Source organism: Narcine bancroftii, chromosome 12, assembly GCF_036971445.1.
Source record: "Narcine bancroftii isolate sNarBan1 chromosome 12, sNarBan1.hap1, whole genome shotgun sequence".
NCBI lineage: Eukaryota > Metazoa > Chordata > Chondrichthyes > Torpediniformes > Narcinidae > Narcine > Narcine bancroftii.
In genome coordinates this window covers 81,820,818-81,846,352 of record NC_091480.1, presented here as the reverse complement: position 1 = coordinate 81,846,352, position 25,535 = coordinate 81,820,818, and the positions used below count along the sequence as shown (strand labels likewise).

The window sequence follows — 25,535 nt, the reverse complement described above, 5'->3', positions numbered from 1 at the left end:
GATGCTCTGTTTCAGCTTGACTTTCAATCCCTGACATGCCACTGTTCCTGGTTTTCCGTTGGATTAACAAGTGCACACTGAAAGGGTTGGCATTTGGCATGAGTGAGCATCATTTTCAGAATGCTGTTTACTTAAAAAATCTAACCTATTTTTAAGGAAGCTTTTTATATTTCTTAATCCTTCATGGATGGTTTAATAATCTCAATGATTGATTGTATGGAACATTGGATAAAAGCCCCATGTTAACAACTATATTGCGAAACATTAGAGGCAAGGGAAATAAAGACATCAAACTTGTACAATGTTTACCAATAACCAAATGGAGATGATGCCAATCTAATTAAGAGAGCAAAACAGTTGTTAATATGTGCAAAACTCGATCTTTCAGCAATTCTTCCCAATAGAAATTCCACAAATGTTGTTTATGTATACAGATAGATCTTTGTAAGACAATAATGCAATTTTACTGCTATCACTGGGTAATTGTTGCTTGGCAAGTGAAATTGATTTTGTTTTGAGTGCAGTATTAGTCATTGAGATGACATAAAATTGGGACACATGGTTCTGGTCAGCAGGCAGTTGCTCCATAGTAATTAATCTTGATACTGGTGCAGGGTTTACAGTACACATCATTGGTGGGACTGTACATTCCATGATCACAAACCACTGCAGGAGAAAATTTGGTTACACAAATTAGAATTTACAACATGACAGCTAAAAAGAAGCAAGATAATCTAAGTAGCACAAAACATGTAACCTTGGAATTTTGTTTCAACAAGACAATAAAACTTTGGATTTTGCTAAGTGGAGACACTTTAAATATTTTTGGGATTTATCACTTATGAGGATTTAACTTCAACTTTAATGTGACAAACAATGTAGTTGGTGGAGACAGATGCACAGTTGACTAGGTGAGTAACAAGAACTGGTGATAACTGATGAGGAGCTGATATGGGTTTAGAATTTCAACTGGTATAAGTGCAGGAGGATTTAACCCAGTGATTCTTTTTCTTCCCACTCGTACCACCTGAAGTATCCTATGCTTTTGGTACTCTGTGGTTAGTAAGGGATTACTTTTTTAAAAAGTTGAAAAGCACTGGTTTAACCAATACATGGACTTCAGAGCTGCCTGATTTGGTGAATGGGAAAGAGGTGCTGTAGGCTCAAGCAAATGAATGAGAGCTCACTGCAACAGAAAGCCTGGAAGATAAAGGTTTATTACAGGTGACTCTGAATTTAATGAAGGGGGTTGGGATGTTTCTAGAAAACGGGCTGTTGTGGTTTTCTGCAGCAAAAGGCCACATTATCTGGTGCCTGCATCAACAAACTATACATTTTATGTTGATTTAATTAATTAGAAAAATACAGGGTTTTGGGGAAAAAAGACAAAATAAAACCCAAAAATGTTTTCTACATTCATAAAGAGGAAAGGGTTAACCAGTGGAAGACAAGGGCCTATTTGGAATGTAAAAGGTAACAGGTGAGGGCAGGCAGTGGGCAAGGTTTTAGACAACATGCAGCACACTACAGACCCTTTCGTCCACAATATTGTGATGACTTGTATCACCTGCTTCACAATTAATCTAACCCTTTCCCCCTTCACAGACCATATCCCCCCTATTTCTTACATTAAACTTAAAGAATATCTTGTCTGTGCCTTCAGTGGAGGGAAGGGAGGGGGTGAGGTAGGTAATGTTGCCAATCCTGTACTTAAGGAAATTGAGTGCTATATAATAATAGATTATGATATTGACAAATTTGGCATTTTAAAATGGGTAGGGTTGTCAGGCCCAAATCAAATCTAAATTCTTGTTAAAGGGTCCTGACCTAAAGCATTACCACACTTTTTCTATCTATGGATACTGTCTGACCTGCTGAGACCCTCCAGCTTCTCTTTGGTCATTCAAATATAGACTAGGCTCTTAAAAGGAGCAAGGGAAGAAGAAATTGCAGGGGTTTTACCATTCTATTTAAATCCTCTCCCGCTAAAGGAATGAAACCAAAGGATTGGGAGAGAGTTAACATTGTTCCTTCATTTAAAAAGAGGACAGGATAATTAATTAAAGGACAGTACAAGTCTTCATTTAGAAAGGCAGATTATTCAAGGACAGTCAGCATAGGTTTGTCTTTTTTTTAAAGTGAACAGGGTTTCTAAAGGGAGTGTGTTTAGAATAGTCTATATGGATTTTATAAAAGTTTTTGTGAATGCTCTTTACTAATCAAAAGGAAGTTAAAGTCCATGGGATCCAACAGAGAATGACAATTTGGACCAAAAGTAGGGCAATTGCTATGGAACAAGGGATAATGTTGTTGGGTGCTTTTGTGACTGGAAAGCTATTGCCAGCGGGGTTATATAGGGCTAAATATTCAGTCCCCTCTATAATGTTTTGGACAAAAACTCATTTTCCTTTATTTGCTCCTGTGTTCCACAGTTTTCAATTTGTAATCAAACAATTCATATGTAATTAAAGTGAACATTCCAGATTTTATTCAAGGTTATTTGCGTACATTTTGGTTTGACCATGTAGAAATTATAGCACTCTTTATACATAGTCTCCTCATTTCAGGGCATTATAATGTTTGGGACATTGGCTTCACAGGTGTTTGTGATTACTTGGGTATGTTCAATTGCTTTATTGGTGCAGGTATAAGAGAGCTCGGCTTGCTTCTAAATGTTTGATCACCTTTGGAGTCTGCAGTTACCATTTTTCAACGAAGAGTAGAGTTATGTCAATGAAAGTTGAAGAGACCATTAGGCTTCTTCAGATGTATTCTCTGCTAAGAATGCGCCTGAAGAAGAGAAAGCGGCCCTTTGATTTGCCGTTCAGGTGGCAGCGCTAAAAGTGCAGCGCTGCCCACCTGAAGGGTCAGGTACACTGGGGATGCGCATCTGAGTGCACTCCGGCTCCTGTCCCTTGAGCTGTCAAGTCAGGATGGCTGACTGTCAGCTGGGACAGTCAGCGTGGGCTATCAGCATGGGGACATCCCCTGTGGAATGTCCCCACACTGATCGCTCTGCCCCCCGGCGGGGGAGAAGGGGGCTGGAGCGACCAGCGGGTGAGTACGGCGCTCGAGTCGGGCACTAGCATTGTTTCGGCCAGCTCCCTTCTCCCCCGCCGGCCGCTCTAACCCCCTTCACCCCCGCCGGCTGCTCCAGCCCCCTTTTCCCCCGCCGGCCGCTCTAGCCCTGCAGTCCTCGCGCTGACAGCCCAACCAGCTGCTCCTGCCCCGACGTCCTGTGCCGGGGGAAGGGGCAGCTGGGAGAGGAGCTGTCAGGTGCTCGCCAGCTGACTGTCATCCCGAAAGCATCTGCTTTTAGGTGGCTGCATTCAGATGGCTGGGGAGGCCACTGTGCTGCAGCGATTATCCCTCTCGGAGGAGGATTACAAAGTTCACCTTGCAGGCGCCTCCTGCACATTCAAATGGCCTCCCAACAGCTGATTATTGCCTAAATATGCGGCTTTACAAGCGGGGCAATTGGCCACCTGAGGCTGAAAAACAAGAATAAAACAGTAAGAGACATTGCCCACTCCTGATGTCAGAAGAATGCTCATCATAATGAAGAAAAATCCTCAAAAGTATGTCTGTCAGATCAGAAGCACTCTTCAGGAGGCAGATACGGATATGTCAATGACTACTGTCTGCAGAAGACCTCATGAATAGAAATACAGAGGCTACACTGCAAGATACAAGCCATGGCAAAGGGTTGAATGCTTTGGATCTTAGGAATTTCCTTTGCACCTCCACTCTGCTCTTGCCATCATCTAATACAGATTAATCTATCCACAAGACATTTTTTCCAGGATTCAGCAGGCTCTTTTAAATACTTCTTGGCAAACTATAATTTGGCCATCCATTCTGTGGCTAACTAATGGTTTGCATCTTGCAGTGTAGCCTCTATATTTCTGTACATGAAGTCTTCTGCAGACAATAGTCATTCTCGTATCCACACCTGCCTCCTGAAGAGCATTTCTGATCTTTTGGACATATGTTTGGGGAATCTTATTCATTATCATGACTAATTTTCTGTTATCAACAGTGGAGGTTTTAGGAATACCAGCCCCTTTGCAATTACTAATCTCACCAGTGCATTATTTAACGATGTTCCAAACTGTTGATTTTGGTAATCCTAAGGTTTGGGTGATGTCTCTTACTGTTTTATTCTTGTTTTACAGCCTCATAATGGCTTCTTTAACTTTCCTTGACACAATTCTGGTACTTATGTTGAAAAGATTCCAATGACAGATTTCAAAGCTTAGAAGCAAGCCTTATACATGCACCAATGAAGCAATTAAACCTACCTGAGTACTCACAAACATCATGGTGCCCTGAAATGAGGGGACGACGTATAAAAAGTGATGTAGTTTCTACATGGTCAAACTAAGTTGTACACAAATAATCTGGTATGTTCACTTGAATTGTTTGATTGCACATTTAAAATTGTGGAGCACAGGGGCAAATAAAGAAAAAAAGTGTCTTTGTCCCAAACATGGAGGGCACTGTAAATGTGATACAAACAGCAGTTTAGAACTCACCACAACATTCAGAACAATCTAAATGAATTGACTTGTTTTTCCCGAATCCTGGTCGACAATGATCCACTCGTGTAGTTTTCAGAAAATTTGCCATGTAATAAAATGTGGGCATATTATCCTTCATTTGGTTAAGTGCAGCACTCTGTTTCTTGAAGAAAGCCTCAATACGTTTTCGGGCCTGAAAGTGAATTGAACGTGAAGGTGTTAAAATTCCAGGACAATTTTAGGCAGGATGGAAAACCAATATAATGCCACCATGTGGGAATTTTAAGGTATCCTGGGCATTGTGTACTTTGCACTGTGTGGTATAATTTATGGGTATAATACTGAAATAAACACAGATCTTACTAAAATACCAGATTGGTGGATTTATCTCTCATCTAACCCTAAATATGCTGTTTAAGATGTATTTTACAAAATGTACCTACTTAAAACTCACTTTATGTACTTTTTAATTGTTTGTTTAACCTAATAAGAACATAATAGGAGCAGGAGCTGAGCCTGTCAAGCCTGCTCCATCATTCACTAAGATCATGGCTGATCTGGCTGTTCACTCAGCCCTACCTACTTCCTTTTCCCTGTAACCCTTCATTCCCCCAGTATGCAAAAATCTACCTATCTCTGTCTTAAATATATTTAATAAGTCAGCCTCTAATGCTTCCTCGGGCAGAGAATTCCAGATTCATTACTCTTGAGGAAAAGAAGCTACTCCCCCATATCTTGAGGCTATGTCCCCTGTTTTAGTATCACCCACCAGTGGAAACAATTTTCCTGCCTTTATCTTATCTATGCTTTTCATAATTTTGTATGTTTCTATTATCCCCTTTTATCCTTATAAATTCCAACAAGTAGTCCCAGATGACTCAGTCTCCTCATTGGCTACCCCCCTTAACTCTGGAATCAGCCTGAACCTTCTCTGAACCATCTTCAAAATCAGTACATATATATTTTTTTCCCTCAAGTAAGGAGACTTAATTAAGCTTATTCTGTTTTGGGTTAGCCAGCCAATCTTTATTTTCCTTGCCAATATGCTTCCTTCTACATCGCATACTTCAACATAGGTTAAAAAAAAGGATGAAGTCCTGCAGTGTGAATATAGGGAGTTAGGCAGAAGGTTAAAAAGTAGGATTTCAAGGGTTGTTATTCTGCATTACTCCCAGTGCCATGGACTAGTAAGGGTAGGAACAGTATTGGTCAGATGAATATGTGGTTGAGAAGCTGGTGCAGGAAGGAGGGATTCAGGTTTTTGGTCCATTGGTATTTCTTATAGGGATGATGTACAAGAAGGGATGGTTTGCATTTGACCTGGAGGGGGTCCAATATCCTACTGCTACCTGGAAGAGTTAATGATGAATGGCAGGGTGTGGTGCATGAGAAAGTTGAGGCAAATATTGTATACGTTGAGAGAGCAAGTTCAGTGGCAATGCTTAGTCGCCTACTCTACTCCCTTACACTCATAACTGCGTAGCCAAGTTTGGCTTCAACTTTATCTACAACATCACTGATGACACCACTGCTGTTGGCTGAATAACGAGAAATGATCAGTCAGAATACAGGTGGAGACCAAGAACCTCACTCTTTTAACATAAGTCTTTCTTCTTCTTTGGCTTGGCTTCGCGGATGAAGATTTATGGAGGGGTAATGTCCACGTCAGCTGCAGGCTCGTTTGTGGCTGACAAGTCCGATGCGGGACAGTTGCAGCGGTTGCGAGGGAAAATTGGTTGGGGTTGGGTGTTGGGTGTTAAGTACACAGAAGAAAATAGGTGCAGGAAAAGGCCACCTGTGGAGAGTTTAATCTAGGGGCTTGCTTGCCTTCAGACAGTTTTCAAGATCATAAGATATAGAAGCAGAAGTAGGCCATTCAGCCTGTTGGATCCACTCCACTGTTCCATTATAAGGTGATCCATTTTCTCACAGTCTCACTTCTTGGACTTCTTCCCATGACCTTTGATATCCTGACTATTCAGATAGCTAAGAATCTCTGCCTTGTAAACACCTAGTAACCTGGCCTCCACAGCTGTTTGCAGCAAATTCTAGAGGTTTACAGCTCTCTGGCTGAAGAATTTTATCCGCATCTCCGTTTTAAGTGGGTGCCCTTCATTTCTGAAGTTGTTCTTGAATCCTCTACCAGGGGAAACAATTTACAACATCTACTCTGGGCCTTTTACATTCAAAATGCTTGTTAGAGGAGACCCCACCCCCATTCTTCTGAATTATTAGAAGAAAAATCCAAGAGTCGACAAATATTCCTCAAATTTTGTAATCCTTTCATTCCAGGAATCATTCTTTTAAATATTCTCTGAACCCTACCCATGCCAGCACATCCTTTCTTAAATAAGGAGCCCCAAAATTGTACTCTGCACTCAATGAGGCCTCACCAGTGCTTTATAAAGCCTCAATATCACGTCCCTGCACTTGTTCCTCTAGATATGAATGCTAACATTGTATTTGCCTTTTTCACGACTGAACATGGAAGTTATCCTAGGGTATCCTGCATGAAGATACCCAAGTCCCTCCAAATTTTGAATTTTCACCCCATCCAAATAATAGTCTTCTCTTTATACTTGAAGTAGTTTCAGCATTATATTTTACACCTCTGGAAATCCTAAGAGAGTTGATTCTGAACTTACCTTCTCTATCCTTCTGTTGGTTTCATCCTCACAGTCATGTATGAACTTTTTGCAAACATCTTCCCATCCATAGCCAAAAGGATCCACTGCAGATGTGTAAAAAAAAATATTTTGTGTTTTAAGCTGTGGTGAAGTTCAACTTGTAACTCAACATCTATATACTTGGCTATCAGTTTTGTTTCAAAGATTCAGTGCAGCTTTATAGAAAACCAACAAACTGAGAATTGAGAAAAACCTCCAGAAACTAGAAATCTGAAATATAAATAGAAAAGGAACATAGAACAGTCCAGCACATAAACAGGACCTTCAGACTTAACACAGTGCAAAGTACACAATGCCCAGGATACCTTAAAATTCCCACATGGTGGCATTATATTGTTTATGTCTGTGCTATAAACAATATCAATTATTTTTAATTTAGAGATACAGCACAGTAACAGGCCATTTCAGCTGCTGCCCAATTGTCACCCAATTAATCTACAAAAAGTGGGAGGAAACCAGAACCCCTGGAGGAAACCCATGCAGACACGGGGAGAATGTACAAACTCCTTACAAAGCACAGGATTCAAACCCCAGTCACAATTGCTGGCACTGTAACAGTGTTGCAATACTGCTACTCTAACTGTGCCACCCCAAACTTAAGCTGGATGGCTTCTGCCTCCACATGATCAATATCCTTCGATTCCCTGCACATCCATGATCTCTTAAATTTGCTTCCATCACCTCAGTAAAGCATGAAAGTCTGCAGACACAATGATTGAAGTAAAAACACAACGCTGGAGGAACTCAGCAGGTCAAACAGTGTACTTTATCTTCTTTGGCTTGGCTTCGCGGACGAAGATTTATGGAGGGGGTAAAAAGTCCACGTCAGCTGCAGGCTCGTTTGTGGCTGACAAGTCCAATGCGGGACAGGCAGACACGGTTGCAGCGGCTGCAGGGGAAAATTGGTGGGTTGGGGTTGGGTGTTGGGTTTTTCCTCCTTTGCCTTTTGTCAGTGAGGTGGGCTCTGCGGTCTTCTTCAAAGGAGGTTGCTGCCCGCCGAACTGTGAGGCGCCAAGATGCACGGTTTGAGGCGTTATCAGCCCACTGGCGGTGGTCAATGTGGCAGGCACCAAGAGATTTCTTTAGGCAGTCCTTGTACCTTTTCTTTGGTGCACCTCTGTCACGGTGGCCAGTGGAGAGCTCGCCATATAACACGATCTTGGGAAGGCGATGGTCCTCCATTCTGGAGACGTGACCCATCCAGCGCAGCTGGATCTTCAGCATATAGCAAAGATAAAGATACATAACCCATGTGTCGGGTTTGAGGTATCATGTCAAGATCCTTTGTCCCATTATGTCTGAACCTAACCCACACTTTCCCCATTAACTTTCCCTCTCATCTACAACTGATTCTTCTGACAGCCACATGTACATATCAAAAATTAAGATTATTTTGTTGTAATTTAATAAAACATTTAATATGACATGAAATTGCATTTAGTCTGCTGAGAGGCAAAGATTTGTCATCAGCAGAAATCGCCTGGTGTCCCTTATGGTCAGAGAAAGAGAAACAGAAGAGAGACCCTTCAGAGTCGTTGAGTGTCCATGGATTCGTTCCAGCCCTCTCGCAGCCTCTGCAGCCACACGGATGTCTGTACAAACCTTCGTCAATCTGAGTTCAGCTCTAAACTTCCGACACAATCAGGAAGCCTTTAGTGCCCTCGGCACTCTGTTGGATCTCGGATTCTGATATCTGGCGTTCCTCCAGCCAGTCTTGAGCCAGTCTCCAGCAGACTGCAGACTGGTGTGAGTCTTTAGTTCACGGTCACCAGAAGCCCGCACTCTGCGTGAGTTCCTCACCTCATCGCCAACAGTCTGCTACCTGTGTGATCCTCAGCTGCAGAGCCCCTCATTGGTCTGCTGTCATGGTCAGCAATATGTAGGGTTGTCTCCTCTGCTTCTTCTTCTCATTCAGGCTTGTTCTTCCCATTTTGGTGACCTGTGCCAGCCCTTTGATTCCCCGGAGTGTGAAACCCCTCGCAGTCGAACACAGGTACCACCATCTTGGGCCCAAAACCCATGGTCGCAGGATTTAGAAATAAACCACCGTTGAAACATTTAACAGGCCATTTAAAGCCTGTACAGAGCCATCAGAAGTTGGACTAGGCTGTAGAACCCTGCCCCTGTGTCATCGCTCCCCGCTCTCTGTGGGTCTGCACCAGCAGCACCGTTGCTGTCACAGCAGCTCTGGCAGTGCCGCTATTTTACAGTTGGCAATGCACTTACCAACATTGTTTCTCATCTTCAATCTTTTCAAGAGAATATTATCAGTGAAGCATACAGTAGAGAAATCTGCCTCATCATTTCAATTTTCCACCCTTCTCAAATATTATTCTGATTCCACCCACTCTTTGTAGTAGCTCATGATATTCCTCTGCAAAAGGAAATTCTTATAATAGTTCTTAACATTGGAGCAGAAATAGGCAATTCAGTCCATCCTGTGTGCCCTGCCATTCAATCATGAGCTGATCCATTCTCCCACTCAGCCCACTCCCTGGCCTTATGCCCATAATCTTTGATGCCCTGGCTAATCAATAACCCATCAACCTCTGACTTAAAGAGACCCAATGACATGGTCTCCACCACCGCCTGTGGCAATAAATTCCACAGATTTATCATTCTCTCGCTAAAGAAATTTCTCTGCATTTCTGTTCTCAGCAGACACCTGTCAATCCTGAAGTTGTGCCCGCTTGTCCCATCATGGGAAACAACCTTTCTACATTCACTCTGTCCATGCCTTTCAATATTCAAAATATTTTAATGAGATTCCCTCTTGTTCTCCTAAATTCCAACAAGTATATGTCAAAAGCTGTCAAACACTCCTCAAATGATAACCCTTTCATTCTCGGAATCATCCTTGTGAAGCCTTTCTCAGCACATCCTTGTGATCCTCTTGTGAAGCCTTTCTCAGCACATCCTTTCTCAAATGAGGAACCCAAAACTGCTCACACTACTCCACATCACATCCTTGCTCTTATATTCTTGTCCTTTTGAAATTCTTTGGCTTCTTCATCATCGACTCAACTGGTAAGTTTACCTTCAGGGTATCCCGCATGAGAACTCCAAAGTCCCTTTGCATCTGGGAATTTTCCATTTTCTTCCCATTTAGAAACTGGTCGGCCCATTTATTCCTTCTCTCAAAGTGCACAACCACACTTTTTCCAACATTGTATTTCATTCCCCACTTCTCTGCCCATTCTCCTAATTTAATTCCTTCTGCAGCCTCTGTGTTTCCTCAACACTACTTGCTCCTCCATCTACCTTCATATCATCTGCAAAACTGGCCACAAAGCCTTTTATTCCATAATCTAAATCAATGACAGACCACATAAAAGCAGCTTTAACACCAAGTCCAGTGGAACACCACTAGCAACTGGCAACCAACCAGATTATGATCCTTGTATTCTAACTCTCTGCTTCCTGCCAATCAGCAAATGCTCTATCCATGCTCATACATTTCCAGTTCTATCATGGGCCCTTATCTTGTTAAGTAGCCTTATGTGCGGCACTTTGTCAAGGCCTTCTGAAAATCCAAATCCACTGCATCTCCTTTACCTTGCCTTCTTGTCATTTCCTCAAAGAATTTCAGTAGGTTTGTCAAGCAGGATATTCCCTTAAGGAAATCATGCTGGCTTTGGCCTATCATCATGTGCCTTCAAATATTCTGTAATCTCATTCTGGACAATCAACTCCAACATCTGGCTAACCTGCCTACAATTTCCTTTCTGCTGCTTGAATAGTGAAGTGACATTTGCAATTTTCCAGTTCTCCAGGACCATACCAGAATCTATTGATTCCTGAAATATCATCACCAATACCTCCACAATCTCTACTGCTACTTCTTTGGAAACCCAAGGGTGCAATCCAAGAGACTTATACACCCTTATTCAGCTTTCTGAACACCTTTTCCCTTGTCATAGTAACTGCGCTCACCATCCTTCGCTGATACCCTTTGACATTCAGTCTTTCACAGTGAATACTGATACAAATACTCATTTAGTTTCTCTGCCATCTCCTTGTCTCTCATTATTTTTTCTCCAGTGCCATCTTCTAGTAGTCCTATATCTATTCTCACCTTTCTTTTACTTTTTATATACAAGCTCTTCATGACCTCTTTGATATTATTTGCCAGCCTACTTTCATACTTTGTCTTTTTCCTCCTTTTGGAGTTTTTTAGTTGCCTTCTGCAACTTTTAAAAAACTTTCCAATCCTCTATTTTCCCACTTTTATGTTGGGTTTGACTTCCTTTGTCACCCACAGTTGTGACATTTTTCCAGCCGATATTTCCTTTCTCTAGATATGGATCTATCCTGCATCTTCCTCATTTCTCGCAGAAGTCTCTCACTTGATGATTTCATCGTATTCCCTTTTTATATAGGTTTGCATTGCCTATGTATTTAATTAAATTCTTCATCTAAAAAAGGATTCGTTCAATCATTGTAAAGTTAGTGTTTGAATTATCAGTAAGACTGAGGCGTATTTAAAGCAATGACTTGCAATGTATTGCATATACAGGTATTTATTTCCATGACAAAACAAATCACACCAGTCTACGAACATTTATTATTCCTAATATGTTAAATCCCAAATAATTTTGAGAAAAGTGATCCAAACGTTTTACATTTAAAAAGGATCAGTCCCCTGCTATCTAGTGCAAAATGAACTTACGTTTGAATGTAATGAAGAGTTCATTTACTAATCCTTTATATGGTACTTTGACAACATGGCATTTCATCTCCACATCAGTTATTCTGGAGGTCAGGTCAGCAATTAACTCCTTTTCCACTGTCTTGAACTTATGAAAAAAGTTATTATTGGCAGGATCATGGCATTCATGGGTGTGATAGCGCGTTGAAAATTTAAAGGTATAGTCTGGTTCACGAAAGCCTGCAAGATTTCAATCAGAGATTTTTTATCAGAATTACTGTAAATTTGATGGTAATAACAGTTAATCTGGTGATGGCTCATTCCCAACAAATGGCTCATAGACCATGAGAGCAGTATACAGGTCCTTCAGTCCATTATGTTGCATCGACTTATGTAAACTGACTCTACAAAAATATCATCATTCTGTACATCACTGTCCATAACCCTCTATTTTTCTTCCACTCCCTGTGCCCATCTAAGAGTCTTTTGAATGTCCCTATTATACCTCCACCACCACCACTCAGCAATGCATTCTAGCTACCCACCATTCTCTGTGTAAAAAAAATACTTCAGACATCTCCTTGAAACTTTTTTCCACTCTCCTTACCAGAGTACATTCATTTGCTCTTGTGGCCCCAGGAAAAAAGGTACTGGTTGTTCACCCTATCTTAGCCCCTCATATATTCTCCCATCAAGTCACCTCTCATCCTTTGTTGCTCTGAAGAGAAAAGCCCAAGCTCACTTAACCTTGCTTCATAAAATATTCTCCATTTCAGGCCACATCCTGGAAAATCTCCTCTGCACCCTCTCTAAAGCTTTTGCATCCTTCCTGTAAAGAGGCCACCAGAACTGAACACAATACTCCACATGTGGTCAAATCAGAATTTTAAAGAGCTACAACTTTACCTCAAGGTTCTTAAATTCAATCCTCCAACTCATGAAGGCCACCTCACCATACATCTTCTTAACTGTGTGGCCACCTTGAGTGAACAATGGATTTGGACCCCAAGATCCTTATGTTCCTCAAAACTGTTGAGGGCTCTGCCAGTAACTACATACTCTGTCTTCAGGTTTGACTTTCCAAAGTGCATCAATTCCCACTTATCTGGATTGAACCCCATCTGCACCTTCCTGCTCAACTCTGCATCCTGTCTATATTTTGTGGCAAGAAGTAGAGTAAAACACAAAAGTCTGCAGTCACTGTGGTAGAAGTACAAACAGTAAATGTTGGTTATGTATATTTATCTTTGCTATATAAAGTACACTGTTTAACCAGTTGAGTTTCTCCAGCTTTGTGTTTTTACTATATTCTGTTGTAATCTACTACACTATCCAGAACCCCCTCTACAACCTTCTACACTAGCCTCCAACCTTCATGTCATCTGAAAACTTACAGATGGACTCCACTTCTTCATACATGTCAGTTATAAAAATCGCAAAGAGCAGGGGTCCCAGGACAGATCCTTGCAAAATGCCACATTACCAATTAGAGCAGCAATCTCATCCATAATTCAGTCGCATTAATGTTTTCCAATGCTTCACTGCCCTGAATGCTTACCCATCCTTTGGCCTTACACTGTTGGTTCACACCTAATGGCAGCCACCACCTCCACCCACTACAGCCTATTCCCATTGACGGCTCCCTACCATTAACAGCTCACACACAATGACAGCTTTGCCAGCAACATTCTCACTGAGAGCTCATCGCCATTGAATATTAATTCCCTCTGACAATTCATAGACTGTGAAATGTGATCCCATCCTTTGTGAGAACCCTGTGGGATGATCTGATGGGAAACTCTCCAAATCTATTGCACGATGAATACTAAAAGCAGGATCTTGTCAGACAGTTTCCCAAAACAGGCTTTTAAAATTATTTGGCACCAAATAATTTAGCATCAAAGAAATACTGAGACCATAAGATACCTTCCTTGGTTGGTGGTAAGGCCTCTCCCGGTCAGATTAGAGGACAATTGGAGTCTCAATGCCACGAAACACAGCCCTCGAGACAGCTGCAATTGCAAAGACTGCCATCCATCTCCTTCTCGAGTGTGTTTTTTCTAATAATGTCTGGTAAGGGATGCAGTGGTGTTTGTCAAGATTCATCCTGAGCAGCTGCTCAATCAGGCTGTGCCTCACCAGTTGTTTGCCAGGATGCATACGGTGACAAATATCAGCTGTCACTGCAATATCATCAGTGAAACGTGTGTTTTGATTTGCCTGAAACCATATGGGTGTCCATAACTAAATGCTGCAGATTGGCTCATTCCAAGGTATAGGCCTACATGTTGATGAATACACTGAAGCTTGGTGCAGTTCCTGCAAAAACACAGATGGGAAAGGCCACTCTTCCCCTGAGCACTGGATCGTGTGTAATTACCTGTTACAAGTATTTACGATGGAATGTTTAGGAATATTTATGGTGACATAATGTAAGCAAATAAAATATGTTGAGTCCAGTGAGTGATGCTGTGAATGAATGCCCTGTGCTGTATAGTGTAAATTTTATGAACAGCTAAAAATGTGGAAATTGGGGGCTTCTGAGTTTCATTTTCTATCCTAGTGCAAATATGCCAGCGCTCTTCCTTTCACTGAGTATTTACCGTACACAGAGAATTTCATATCGAGAAATATTTCCTTGTTTGTATCCACATCCTTGTAGGAAACTGTGCAAGTGTAATCTCCTGACATAGACTTATCAAAGGATTTCAGTACAAGTTGTCCTGTTTCAGATATCTCAGCGTAAGGCTCCCCTGAAATGAAACACACAAAAGGAAAATACGTATTCTTTAAATGAGAAACTTAATTAAAATACTTTCTTATTTCATGTTGATTTATAAGCACGTTGACATCCTACTTGTAATACAAATGTTAGAGGAATGAGCCACAGCCATGATCCTCCATCTGCTCTGCATTTAAGCTATGATGTAGTTTCACTGGGCAAGCTGAAGGCTTCTCATTTTTCCTGATATGTCTTTCTTTGTACTTGTGTCTGTCTGCTGAATTAAAGCACTGAGTAACTAGGGCACTTCCTTAGATCAATGGTAATAAAAGCAACATCTTAAAAATCATTAATCTTTTTTAAGCACTGAAGGATTGTTTCATTGTGTTTGTTGCATTATTTGCTTCAGTGATGCACTAAACGAATGCGATGCACAAATCCGATTAAGGATCACAGCAATTAGAGTTTAAGGACATTACAGAATAAAAAACCCAGACATCACATGACTGAAGAGCAAGACAATGTTTTGCCACACAGCTACGTTCCACAGTTTACACTCTTTCAGAGACTTTTTATATTGTACTGAACCAAATGTGAGACAACTTTAAATGGGAAGGACTGCTATTGTGGTTAGCTTTGAATGTGTTTAATTCTTTAAAGAGCTTTCATTGGTACATTCACCATAAAACTTACATTTGTCTGCCTTCATATCTTTATTCAATCTTATTCTTAATACAATTAATTTTACTCACTCATTTATCTCATTGTTTCTTGATATCTTTTCCAAAATCTTTTTTACTGGTTAAGCAATCTTTCTTGTGTCCTTTTCTATTCACATCCAATCCACCATCCCAATAACCTCATTCTGATGCAGTAATCCATAAAGCCCTCTAATTCTACTGTTAGACTCTACAGCTCTTCTACACCCACATTCTACCTGTGATAAAATCTAACAGACACAAGAGCAATTCCTGATATATGCCAACATCACTGCTCTGAAATTCTCTCAAACCCATGCTGTTATTGTGTTTAAAGATATATCACATATTTCAATGGTCATTTGAAACACCAACCCTATTACTTAACCTACCAAATTTTGGACCATCCTGTTATAAATTGTCATTTATTGAGTGGCTATCCTGATTTTTCCCATTTGACATATATTTAATTACTTAATTTATCTTGTCCAATCATCTCTGAACGACATATCATAGGGTCTTTGGCCCATTTTTCTGTACTGAACATGATACCAAGTTAAAATAAAATTCTGCTGCTTTCACATAGCACACATCCCTCTGTTCCTTGCAGTCATGTGTCTATCTTGAAACCTCTGAAATGTTCCACCACCACATCTGGCAGCCAATTTCAGACACCCACCACTCTTAATGGAAAAAGATGGCATGCACATTTCCATAATTATCCTCACAAAGATTATTTGGTTCATTCTGCGGCCAACCTGTGAAGGCAAGGGTGGCACGGCAGTAATGCTGCTGTGTCGCAAATTCTGGGTTTTATCCACATTTTGGTTCTGTTCATGTGCTAATCAGATTCCTCCCATCATCCAAACTTGTGGCGATAGATTAACTGATGGTTATAAATTACCCCTTAGTTGATATTAATCAAAAAAGAATCAAAGGGAGCTCATGGACATGCATGAAATAGAATATATGTAATAAAGAGAGGGGGATGGGTCTAATGGAATTGCTTCCCTGAGAGATGGCATGAGCCTAATTGCCTCCTTCTGTGTCATTATAAGTTAATTCAAAGCAAAAAAATTATTTTGTTGGGGACACACTAGACACTTAATGAAGGGTTCTGGTCCAAAATCCTGATCATTTAAAAAAAATCCCACTGATGCTGCATGACCCACTCTGTTCCTCCAGCAGATTCCTTTTTGTACTTTACCTTTTGTACTAACTTGGTGCAGGGAGGTCCAGTATAAGCGCAACCCCTATATAAGTAGGGAATTATATTTTTTCTTTGGCTTGGCTTCGCGGACGAAGATTTATGGAGGGGGTAAAAAGTCCACGTCAGCTGCAGGCTCGTTTGTGGCTGACAAGTCCGATGCGGGACAGGCAGACACGGTTGCAGCGGCTGCAGGGGAAAATTGGTGGGTTGGGGTTGGGTGTTGGGTTTTTCCTCCTTTGCCTTTTGTCAGTGAGGTGGGCTCTGCGGTCTTCTTCAAAGGAGGTTGCTGCCCGCCGAACTGTGAGGCGCCAAGATGCACGGTTGGAGGCGTTATCAGCCATTCCAGAAAAACATCCAAAAATATATTTATCTGGGTATTGTAGAGGGGCCACCTTCAAATAGCTTAAAGCTTTCTGAATATGATATTGAGAATGTGGTGAACTGCTGTACCCTCATTAATCTGGCTCCGCCCCATTCTGTGACTGTACCCGTGGCTCCTCCCTCTTGAACCTGAATAAAGGTTCCAACACCATAACCCCTCCCCAGAAAGCCTGGGTCATAGCACAGGATGACTTTCAAGTTTACTGTAAATAAAAGCCAATAGTTCTGTAACTCTAGTCTTTTGAGTTATTGTCAGTGTATTAGAGATGCAAAATAACTGAATGAAAGAATGACGGTTTCAAGACATAGATGGAAACTAGATTTACATTTGACAATCAGGTGCAGATCTGTTGTGCTGCACATTACCTGGTGTATATGTAACTCAATTAGTGAGATTTTTCACCAGGGTGTTGCTTTGGATGGAACAATTCAGCAAAGACAAATGACTGGAGCAAAGAAGTTTGAGGGGGGGACTTGAGTGAGGTATTCAAAACTATGAAGGCCTTAAATAGGATACATAGTGAGAAACATCCTTTCGCAAAGAAATCCACACCCAGAGGGCAAGGCAATAAAGATTTAGAACCATAGAACATTATAGCACAGAAACAGACCTTTCGGTCCATCTAGTTTGTACTAAATTATGATTCTGCCTAGTTCTACTGACCTGCACCCAATTCATAGCCATCCATATCCCTCCCATCCATGTACCTGTCCAAATTTTTCTTAAATGTTAAAATTGAGTCTGCATTCACCACCTCAGCTGGCAGTTTGTTTCACACTCCCACTACTATCTGTGTGAAGAAGTTCTCTCTAAAGTTCCCCTAAACTTTTTCCCTTTCACCCTTAATCCATGTCCTCTAACTTCAGTGGAAAAGCCTACTTGTATTAATCAATGGCCCTCATAATTTAATAAACTTTTTCACCCAAAAGGTGGTTAAGATCATAACTGCATTGTCTGAAGGGAAGTGGTAGCATTCACTCTCTCAGTACTTAAAGAGTACCAGTATCTACTTGAAATACCTTGTCATAAATAGCTATGGGCTAAGTGTTGGAAAATGGGATTAGTTTAATTTGGTAGTTGATAGCCAGCACAGACAATGCACAGAGTGTTGTTTCCATGCTGTAGGACTTTTTGAATGATGAGCTCAAAGATGCAGGAGTGCTGATCTTATATCACATTTAAACTTTTGCCAGCCACCACTTACTTTCAGCCTTTTTGAAAATCCCAGTCAGCTGACATTCCTAATTCTCTTACGTCCTTGACCAGCTGCTGCTGTAATAAACATGGAGCTCAGCAATATCTGGGTCTATCACCAGATATTTTAAGCAAATTCAGTAGGGTGGTCACCTGAACTGGATGATGCATTGTGGGTAGAGAGCAGTTTGTGCTTAATTTAGATTGGATGGTGCAGAATGAGTGGAGCAAAGTGTGATATAGAGCTTATTGCCATATAAATAAATAAAATGTACAGATGTACTTACTTCCAACACTCCTGCATCTTTGATATGGCAACAACAATTGTATAAAGTAAATTACCATAATGTGCCATGAGACAGAAAAAAGATAATAAATATAAAATGATAAATAAAGGGAGGATCAAGATCCTTTGGGAAAAAAATCCTTTACCCTAGAGCTGCTGGTCTTCAGGATTCTGGGCCTTCTGCCAGATGATAGTAGCAAGAAGGCAGATGTGTGGTCCCTTAGCCTCCCCTTCCTAAAGTCTTCCTGATATTGGGAGCAACATTATTGTTCTGAAACTACACAACCAAATTTTTGACTTCCATCCTGAATTCTGACATTGTTATCCATTATTTGACAAACAATGGAGCGGTTGTGAATTGCTTTGTAGTCGAACTTGGCTATGCACTCATGGGTAGAGAGGGAATTGAACAGGGACATGCGGTGATGGTCTGTGAAGAGATTTTACCAACCAGCTGGTGAGAAAGTCGAGGATCCAGTTGCAAAGGGAGGAACAGAATCCATGTTACTGAAATTGATTACTAGTTTTGCTGGTATGATGGTGTTAAATCCTGAACTTTAGTCAATGAACAGCCTGTTATAGGCGTTTTTGTAGTCCAGGTGACTGAATGCTGTAGTTGTGATGGGAGATGAATTGAAGTTGTCATACATAACATTGTGATCGTGGGTGAATTGGTCATATACAGGTTGTGATAGTGGGTGAATTGGTCATACATAACATTGTGATGGTGGGTGAATTGGTCATACATAACATTGTGATGGTGGGTGAATTGGTCATACATAACATTGTGATGGTGGGTGAATTGGTCATATACAGGTTGTGATAGTGGGTGAATTGGTCATACATAACATTGTGATGGTGGGTGAATTGGTCATACATAACATTGTGATGGTGGGTGAATTGGTCATATACAGGTTGTGATAGTGGGTGAATTGGTCATACACAGGTTGTGATGGTGGGTGAATTGGTCATACATAACATTGTGATGGTGGGTGAATTGGTCATACATAACATTGTGATGGTGGGTGAATTGGTCATACATAACATTGTGATGGTGGGTGAATTGGTCATACACGGGTAGTGATGGTGGGTGAATTGGTCATATACAGGTTGTGATAGTGGGTGAATTGGTCATACATAACATTGTGATGGTGGGTGAATTGGTCATACACAGGTTGTGATAGTGGGTGAATTGGTCATACATAACATTGTGATGGTGGGTGAATTGGTGATACATAACATTGTGATGGTGGGTGAATTGGTCATACATAACATTGTGATGGTGGGTGAATTGGTCATACACGGGTTGTGATGGTGGGTGAATTGGTCATATACAGGTTGTGATAGTGGGTGAATTGGTCATACATAACATTGTGATGGTGGGTGAATTGGTCATACACAGGTTGTGATAGTGGGTGAATTGGTCATACACAGGTTGTGATAGTGGGTGAATTGGTCATACATAACATTGTGATGGTGGGTGAATTGGTCATACATAACATTGTGATGGTGGGTGAATTGGTCATATACAGGTTGTGATAGTGGGTGAATTGGTCATACATAACATTGTGATGGTGGGTGAATTGGTCATACATAACATTGTGATGGTGGGTGAATTGGTCATACATAATATTGTGATGGTGGGTGAATTGGTCATATACAGGTTGTGATAGTGGGTGAATTGGTCATACATAACATTGTGATGGTGGGTGAATTGGTCATACATAACATTGTGATGGTGGGTGAATTGGTCATACATAACATTGTGATGGTGGGTGAATTGATCATACATAACATTGTGATGGTGGGTGAATTGGTCATATACAGGTTGTGATAGTGGGTGAATTGGTCATACATAACATTGTGATAGTGGGTGAATTGGTCATACATAACATTGTGATGGTGGGTGAATTGGTCATACATAGCATTGTGATGGTGGGTGAATTGGTCATATACAGGTTGTGATAGTGGGTGAATTGGTCATACATAACATTGTGATGGTGGGTGAATTGGTCATACATAACATTGTGATGGTGGGTGAATTGGTCATATACAGGTTGTGATAGTGGGTGAATTGGTCATACATAACATTGTGATGGTGGGTGAATTGGTCATACATAGCATTGTGATGGTGGGTGAATTGGTCATATACAGGTTGTGATAGTGGGTGAATTGGTCATACATAACATTGTGATTGTGGGTGAATTGGTCATACACAGGTTGTGATGGTGGGTGAATTGGTCATACACAGGTTGTGATGGTGGGTGAATTGGTCATACATAGCATTGTGATGGTGGGTGAATTGGTCATACACAGGTTGTGATGGTGGGTGAATTGGTCATACATAGCATTGTGATGGTGGGTGAAATGGTCATACACGGGTTGTGATGGTGGGTGAATTGGTCATACACAGGTTGTGATGGTGGGTGAATTGGTCATACATAACATTGTCTTCTTTGGCTTGGCTTCGCGGACGAAGATTTATGGAGGGGGTAAAAAGTCCACGACAGCTGCAGGCTCGTTTGTGGCTGACAAGTCCGATGCGGGACAGGCAGACACGATTGCAGCGGTTGCAGGGGAAAATTGGTTGGTTGGGGTTGGGTGTTGGGTTTTTCCTCCTTTGCCTTTTGTCAGTGAGGTGGGCTCTGCGGTCTTCTTCAAAGGAGGTTGCTGCCCGCCAAACTGTGAGGCTCCAAGATGCACGGTTTGAGGCGTTATCAGCCCACTGGCGGTGGTCAATGTGGCAGGCACCAAGAGATTTCTTTAGGCAATCCTTGTACCTTTTCTTTGGTGCACCTCTGTCACGGTGGCCAGTGGAGAGCTCGCCATATAACACGTTCTTGGGAAGGCGATGGTCCTCCATTCTGGAGACGTGACCCATCCAGCGCAGCTGGATCTTCAGCAGCGTGGACTCGATGCTGTCGACCTCTGCCATCTCGAGTACTTCGACGTTAGGGATGTAAGCGCTCCAATGGATGTTGAGGATGGAGCGGAGACAACGCTGGTGGAAGCGTTCTAGGAGCCGTAGGTGGTGCCGGTAGAGGACCCATGATTCGGAGCCGAACAGGAGTGTGGGTATGACAACGGCTCTGTATACGCTTATCTTTGTGAGGTTTTTCAGTTGGTTGTTTTTCCAGACTCTTTTGTGTAGTCTTCCAAAGGCGCTATTTGCCTTGGCGAGTCTGTTGTCTATCTCATTTTCGATCCTTGCATCTGATGAAATGGTGCAGCCGAGATAGGTAAACTGGTTGACCGTTTTGAGTTTTGTGTGCCCGATGGAGATGTGGGGGGGCTGGTAATCATGGTGGGGAGCTGGCTGATGGAGGACCTCAGTTTTCTTCAGGCTGACTTCCAGGCCAAACATTTTGGCAGTTTCCGCAAAGCAGGACGTCAAGCGCTGAAGAGCTGGCTCTGAATGGGCAACTAAAGCGGCATCGTCTGCAAAGAGTAGTTCACGGACAAGTTTCTCTTGTGTCTTGGTGTGAGCTTGCAGGCGCCTCAGATTGAAGAGACTGCCATCCGTGCGGTACCGGATGTAAACAGCGTCTTCATTGTTGGGGTCTTTCATGGCTTGGTTCAGCATCATGCTGAAGAAGATTGAAAAGAGGGTTGGTGCGAGAACACAGCCTTGCTTCACGCCATTGTTAATGGAGAAGGGTTCAGAGAGCTCATTGCTGTATCTGACCCGACCTTGTTGGTTTTCGTGCAGTTGGATAATCATGTTGAGGAACTTTGGGGGACATCCGATGCGCTCTAGTATTTGCCAAAGCCCTTTCCTCAAAGCAAAGCTCGACGATGCAACCCGCCTCACGGACCCGTCCCCTGAAACCCTCTGGGATCAGTTGAAGACTACCATACTGCAATCCCTGAAGAGGTACTGGGCTTCTCCTCCAGGAAAAACAAGGACTGGTTTGACGAAAACAGCCAGGAAATCCAGGAGCTGCTGGCTAAGAAGCGAGCTGCCCACCAGGCTCACCTTACAAAGCCGTCCTGTCCAGAGAAGAAACAAGCCTTCCGTCGCACATGCAGCCATCTTCAGCGCAAACTCCAGGAGATCCAAAATGAGTGGTGGACTAGTCTCGCCAAACGAACCCAGCTCAGCGCGGACATTGGCGACTTCAGGGGTTTCTACGAGGCTCTAAAGGCTGTGTACGGCCCCTCACCCCAAGTCCAAAGCCCGCTGCGCAGCTCAGACGGCAAAGTCCTCCTCAGCGCCTCAGCGACAAGATCTCCATCCTCAACCGATGGTCAGAACACTTCCAATCTCTTTTCAGTGCCAACCGCTCAGTCCAAGATTCCGCCCTGCTCCAGCTCCCTCAACAGCCCCTAAGGCTAGAGCTGGATGAGGTTCCCACCCTGGATGAGACATATAAGGCAATCAAACAACTGAAAAGTGGCAAAGCAGCAGGTATGGATGGAATCCCCCCAGAAGTCTGGAAGGCTGGCAGCAAAACTCTGCATGCCAAACTGCATGAGTTTTTCAAGCTTTGTTGGGACCAAGGTAAACTGCCTCAGGATCTTCGTGATGCCACCATCATCACCCTGTACAAAAACAAAGGCGAGAAATCAGACTGCTCAAACTACAGGGGAATCACGTTGCTCTGCATTGCAGGCAAAATCTTCGCTAGGATTCTACTAAATAGAATAATACCTAGTGTCGCCGAGAATATTCTCCCAGAATCACAGTGCGGCTTTCGCGCAAACAGAGGAACTACTGACATGGTCTTTACCCTCAGACAGCTCCAAGAAAAGTGCAGAGAACAAAACAAAGGACTCTACATCACCTTTGTTGACCTCGCCAAAACATAACATTGTGATGGTGGGTGAATTGGTCATATACAGGTTGTGATAGTGGGTGAATTGGTCATACATAACATTGTGATGGTGGGTGAATTGGTCATACACAGGTTGTGATGGTGGGTGAATTGGTCATACACAGGTTGTGATGGTGGGTGAATTGGTCATACATAGCATTGTGATGGTGGGTGAATTGGTCATACATAGCATTGTGATGGTGGGTGAAATGGTCATACACGGGTTGTGATGGTGGGTGAATTGGTCATACATAGCATTGTGATGGTGGGTGAAATGGTCATACACGGGTTGTGATGGTGGGTGAATTGGTCATACATAACTGTGATGGTGGGTGAAATGGTCATACACAGGTTGTGATGGTGGGTGAATTGGTCATACATAAATTGAGGGTGCAATGTGCGCCACATTAAGATCAGGCATGTGATAAATTTCTTTGTACATAGTTACTTGAGTACCAACAGAACAGCATCTGTTGTAATTAAATGATGCAAATCCTAAAGTTGTTAATATGATAAAAAATTTTGTTTCACACTTCTGTTCAGCTTGTGAGTCGATAGCAATCCATCTCATTAAAAAATAGAAATAGGAAAACATCTGCTAAACTCTCTATAATCATATTTTACATATGGTCCTTCTGTTTCATTTTTATTATTTATAACACAGTAAAAGCTGATTCCAGCCAGTGAAACCTGTGGTGCCCAATTTACACCCAATTAATCTACAATCCCGTATTTTTTGAAGGGTGGGAGGATCTGGGGAAAACCCACACAGATCACAGGGAGAATGTACAATCTCCTTACAGAAAGCACAGGATTCAAACCTGAGTCGCTGACGCTGTAGTAGTCTTGCGCTAACCGCTAGGCACAACCAAGTTGTAGTGGCTAAAGTTCTGTTTGAAAATGCTGGTTACATTTGGCTTAATTCAAGTGGAAATTTAGAATTTCTGAGCCTTTTAAAAAAATTTATGACAAAATACCTCGTCCAGTGAGAAAGGTTCTTCCATCAACAGATTAACAGGATATCCTGTAAAGAGCACAATTTACAGAATATGGAATTAAAATGAAAAGGAAGATCAATTAGCACCAAGGAAGGGCAGCATGAGAACACTGTTATGGGTTCATTCACGAGCCTGAAGCTGCAGGGAAGAAGCTATTTTTAAATCTTTTGGTGCAAGCTTTCACACTCTTAATCTTTTTTTACAATTGGAGGAGGAAGAAGACTTTTCCTTGTCTGCAGAGGTGTGGCTGGAGTCCATGGAGAGGAAAGAAATTTGCATTATATACCACACTGTGGGGTACCACCTGTACTGCACTGTGACCCATCTAGCAAGTATACTTTCAATGGTACATCTGTAGAAGTTGATGAGGGGCAAGAGGTTCATGCTAAATTTCCTTGATTTTCTAAAGTATTGGCTTTGGAGTGCTTTCCTGACCATGGCATCAGCTTAGATCATTGGAGATATTTATTCCTAAGAACTTGAAGCTATCTGCACTTTCAGATTCCAGAATTAGTGTCAGAGTACATACATGACATCACATACAACCCTGAGATTCCTTTTTCCTGTGGGTGTGGCAGAATGACCATTAATTGGCAGTGCAGCGTAAACATATAAATAAATAAAATAACTGTAAACAGATAATGAATGTAAACAAACTGACCGTGCAATACAAAGTGAACAAAGACAATCAATAAAGTGCACAAGTAAGAGTCCTTAAATTAGTCTCTGATAGAGTTTGTGGTTGAGGTTTCTGAAGATGGAGGGGTAGCAGCAAGTTCTGAACCTGGTGGAGTTAGTCTTGTGTTTCCTGATGGCAGCAGTGAGAACAAAGCATATGCTGGGTGGTGTGGGTCTTTGATGATCGCTGCTGACATCCGATGGCAGCTTTCCTTGTAGATGTACTCAATAGTGGGGAGGGTTTTGCCTGCAATGTCCTGGGCTTGTCCACCTCCTTTAGGAAACCTTTGTGTTCAGGGGTATTAATATTCCCATACCAGATCGTGATGCAGCCGCCAGACCGTGATGCTTCAACTTCATTGTCATTAACGTGGGCAAGGGTGTGGACTCTGCCCCCTGTCATGAAGTCAGTGATCATCTCCTTTGACTTATTGACATTGAGAGAGATTTTAATTTTCTTAATCACAACTATATATTTTTTTTTTTGATAGTTTGTAAGCCAGGGGCAAGGCTTACCAGCTGTCAAACCAATTTTAGAATGGAGGCTGTTAGCTATGCAGGGCCTGCAGGAAAACAGAAGCTGCCCTTCCTGCAGACAGTTAAACCCAATTCAAGGCTCGTCAATCTGTTATTGCATTTCACAGACAGAAAGTGGTGATCTATGTCAACTATCTCAAATAACATTATTAACACTGTCT

At 42.0% G+C, this 25,535-nt stretch overlaps 1 protein-coding gene across 1 annotated transcript in view; it reads right to left on the bottom strand.

The window, feature by feature from the left end:
• Nucleotides 1-212: 212 nt before the first annotated feature.
• LOC138747705 (zona pellucida-binding protein 2-like) overlaps nucleotides 213-25,535 on the bottom strand; it is a 38,129-nt gene continuing 12,806 nt past the window's right edge. The window contains exons 4-8 of the mRNA XM_069907198.1: nucleotides 14,459-14,608; nucleotides 11,877-12,095; nucleotides 7,166-7,251; nucleotides 4,536-4,713; nucleotides 213-666 (exon numbers count right to left, since the gene is read on the bottom strand). Coding sequence (XP_069763299.1) covers nucleotides 569-666; nucleotides 4,536-4,713; nucleotides 7,166-7,251; nucleotides 11,877-12,095; nucleotides 14,459-14,608 — 731 coding nt within the window. The 3' untranslated portion in view covers nucleotides 213-568. The remainder of the gene's footprint in view (nucleotides 667-4,535; nucleotides 4,714-7,165; nucleotides 7,252-11,876; nucleotides 12,096-14,458; nucleotides 14,609-25,535) is intronic.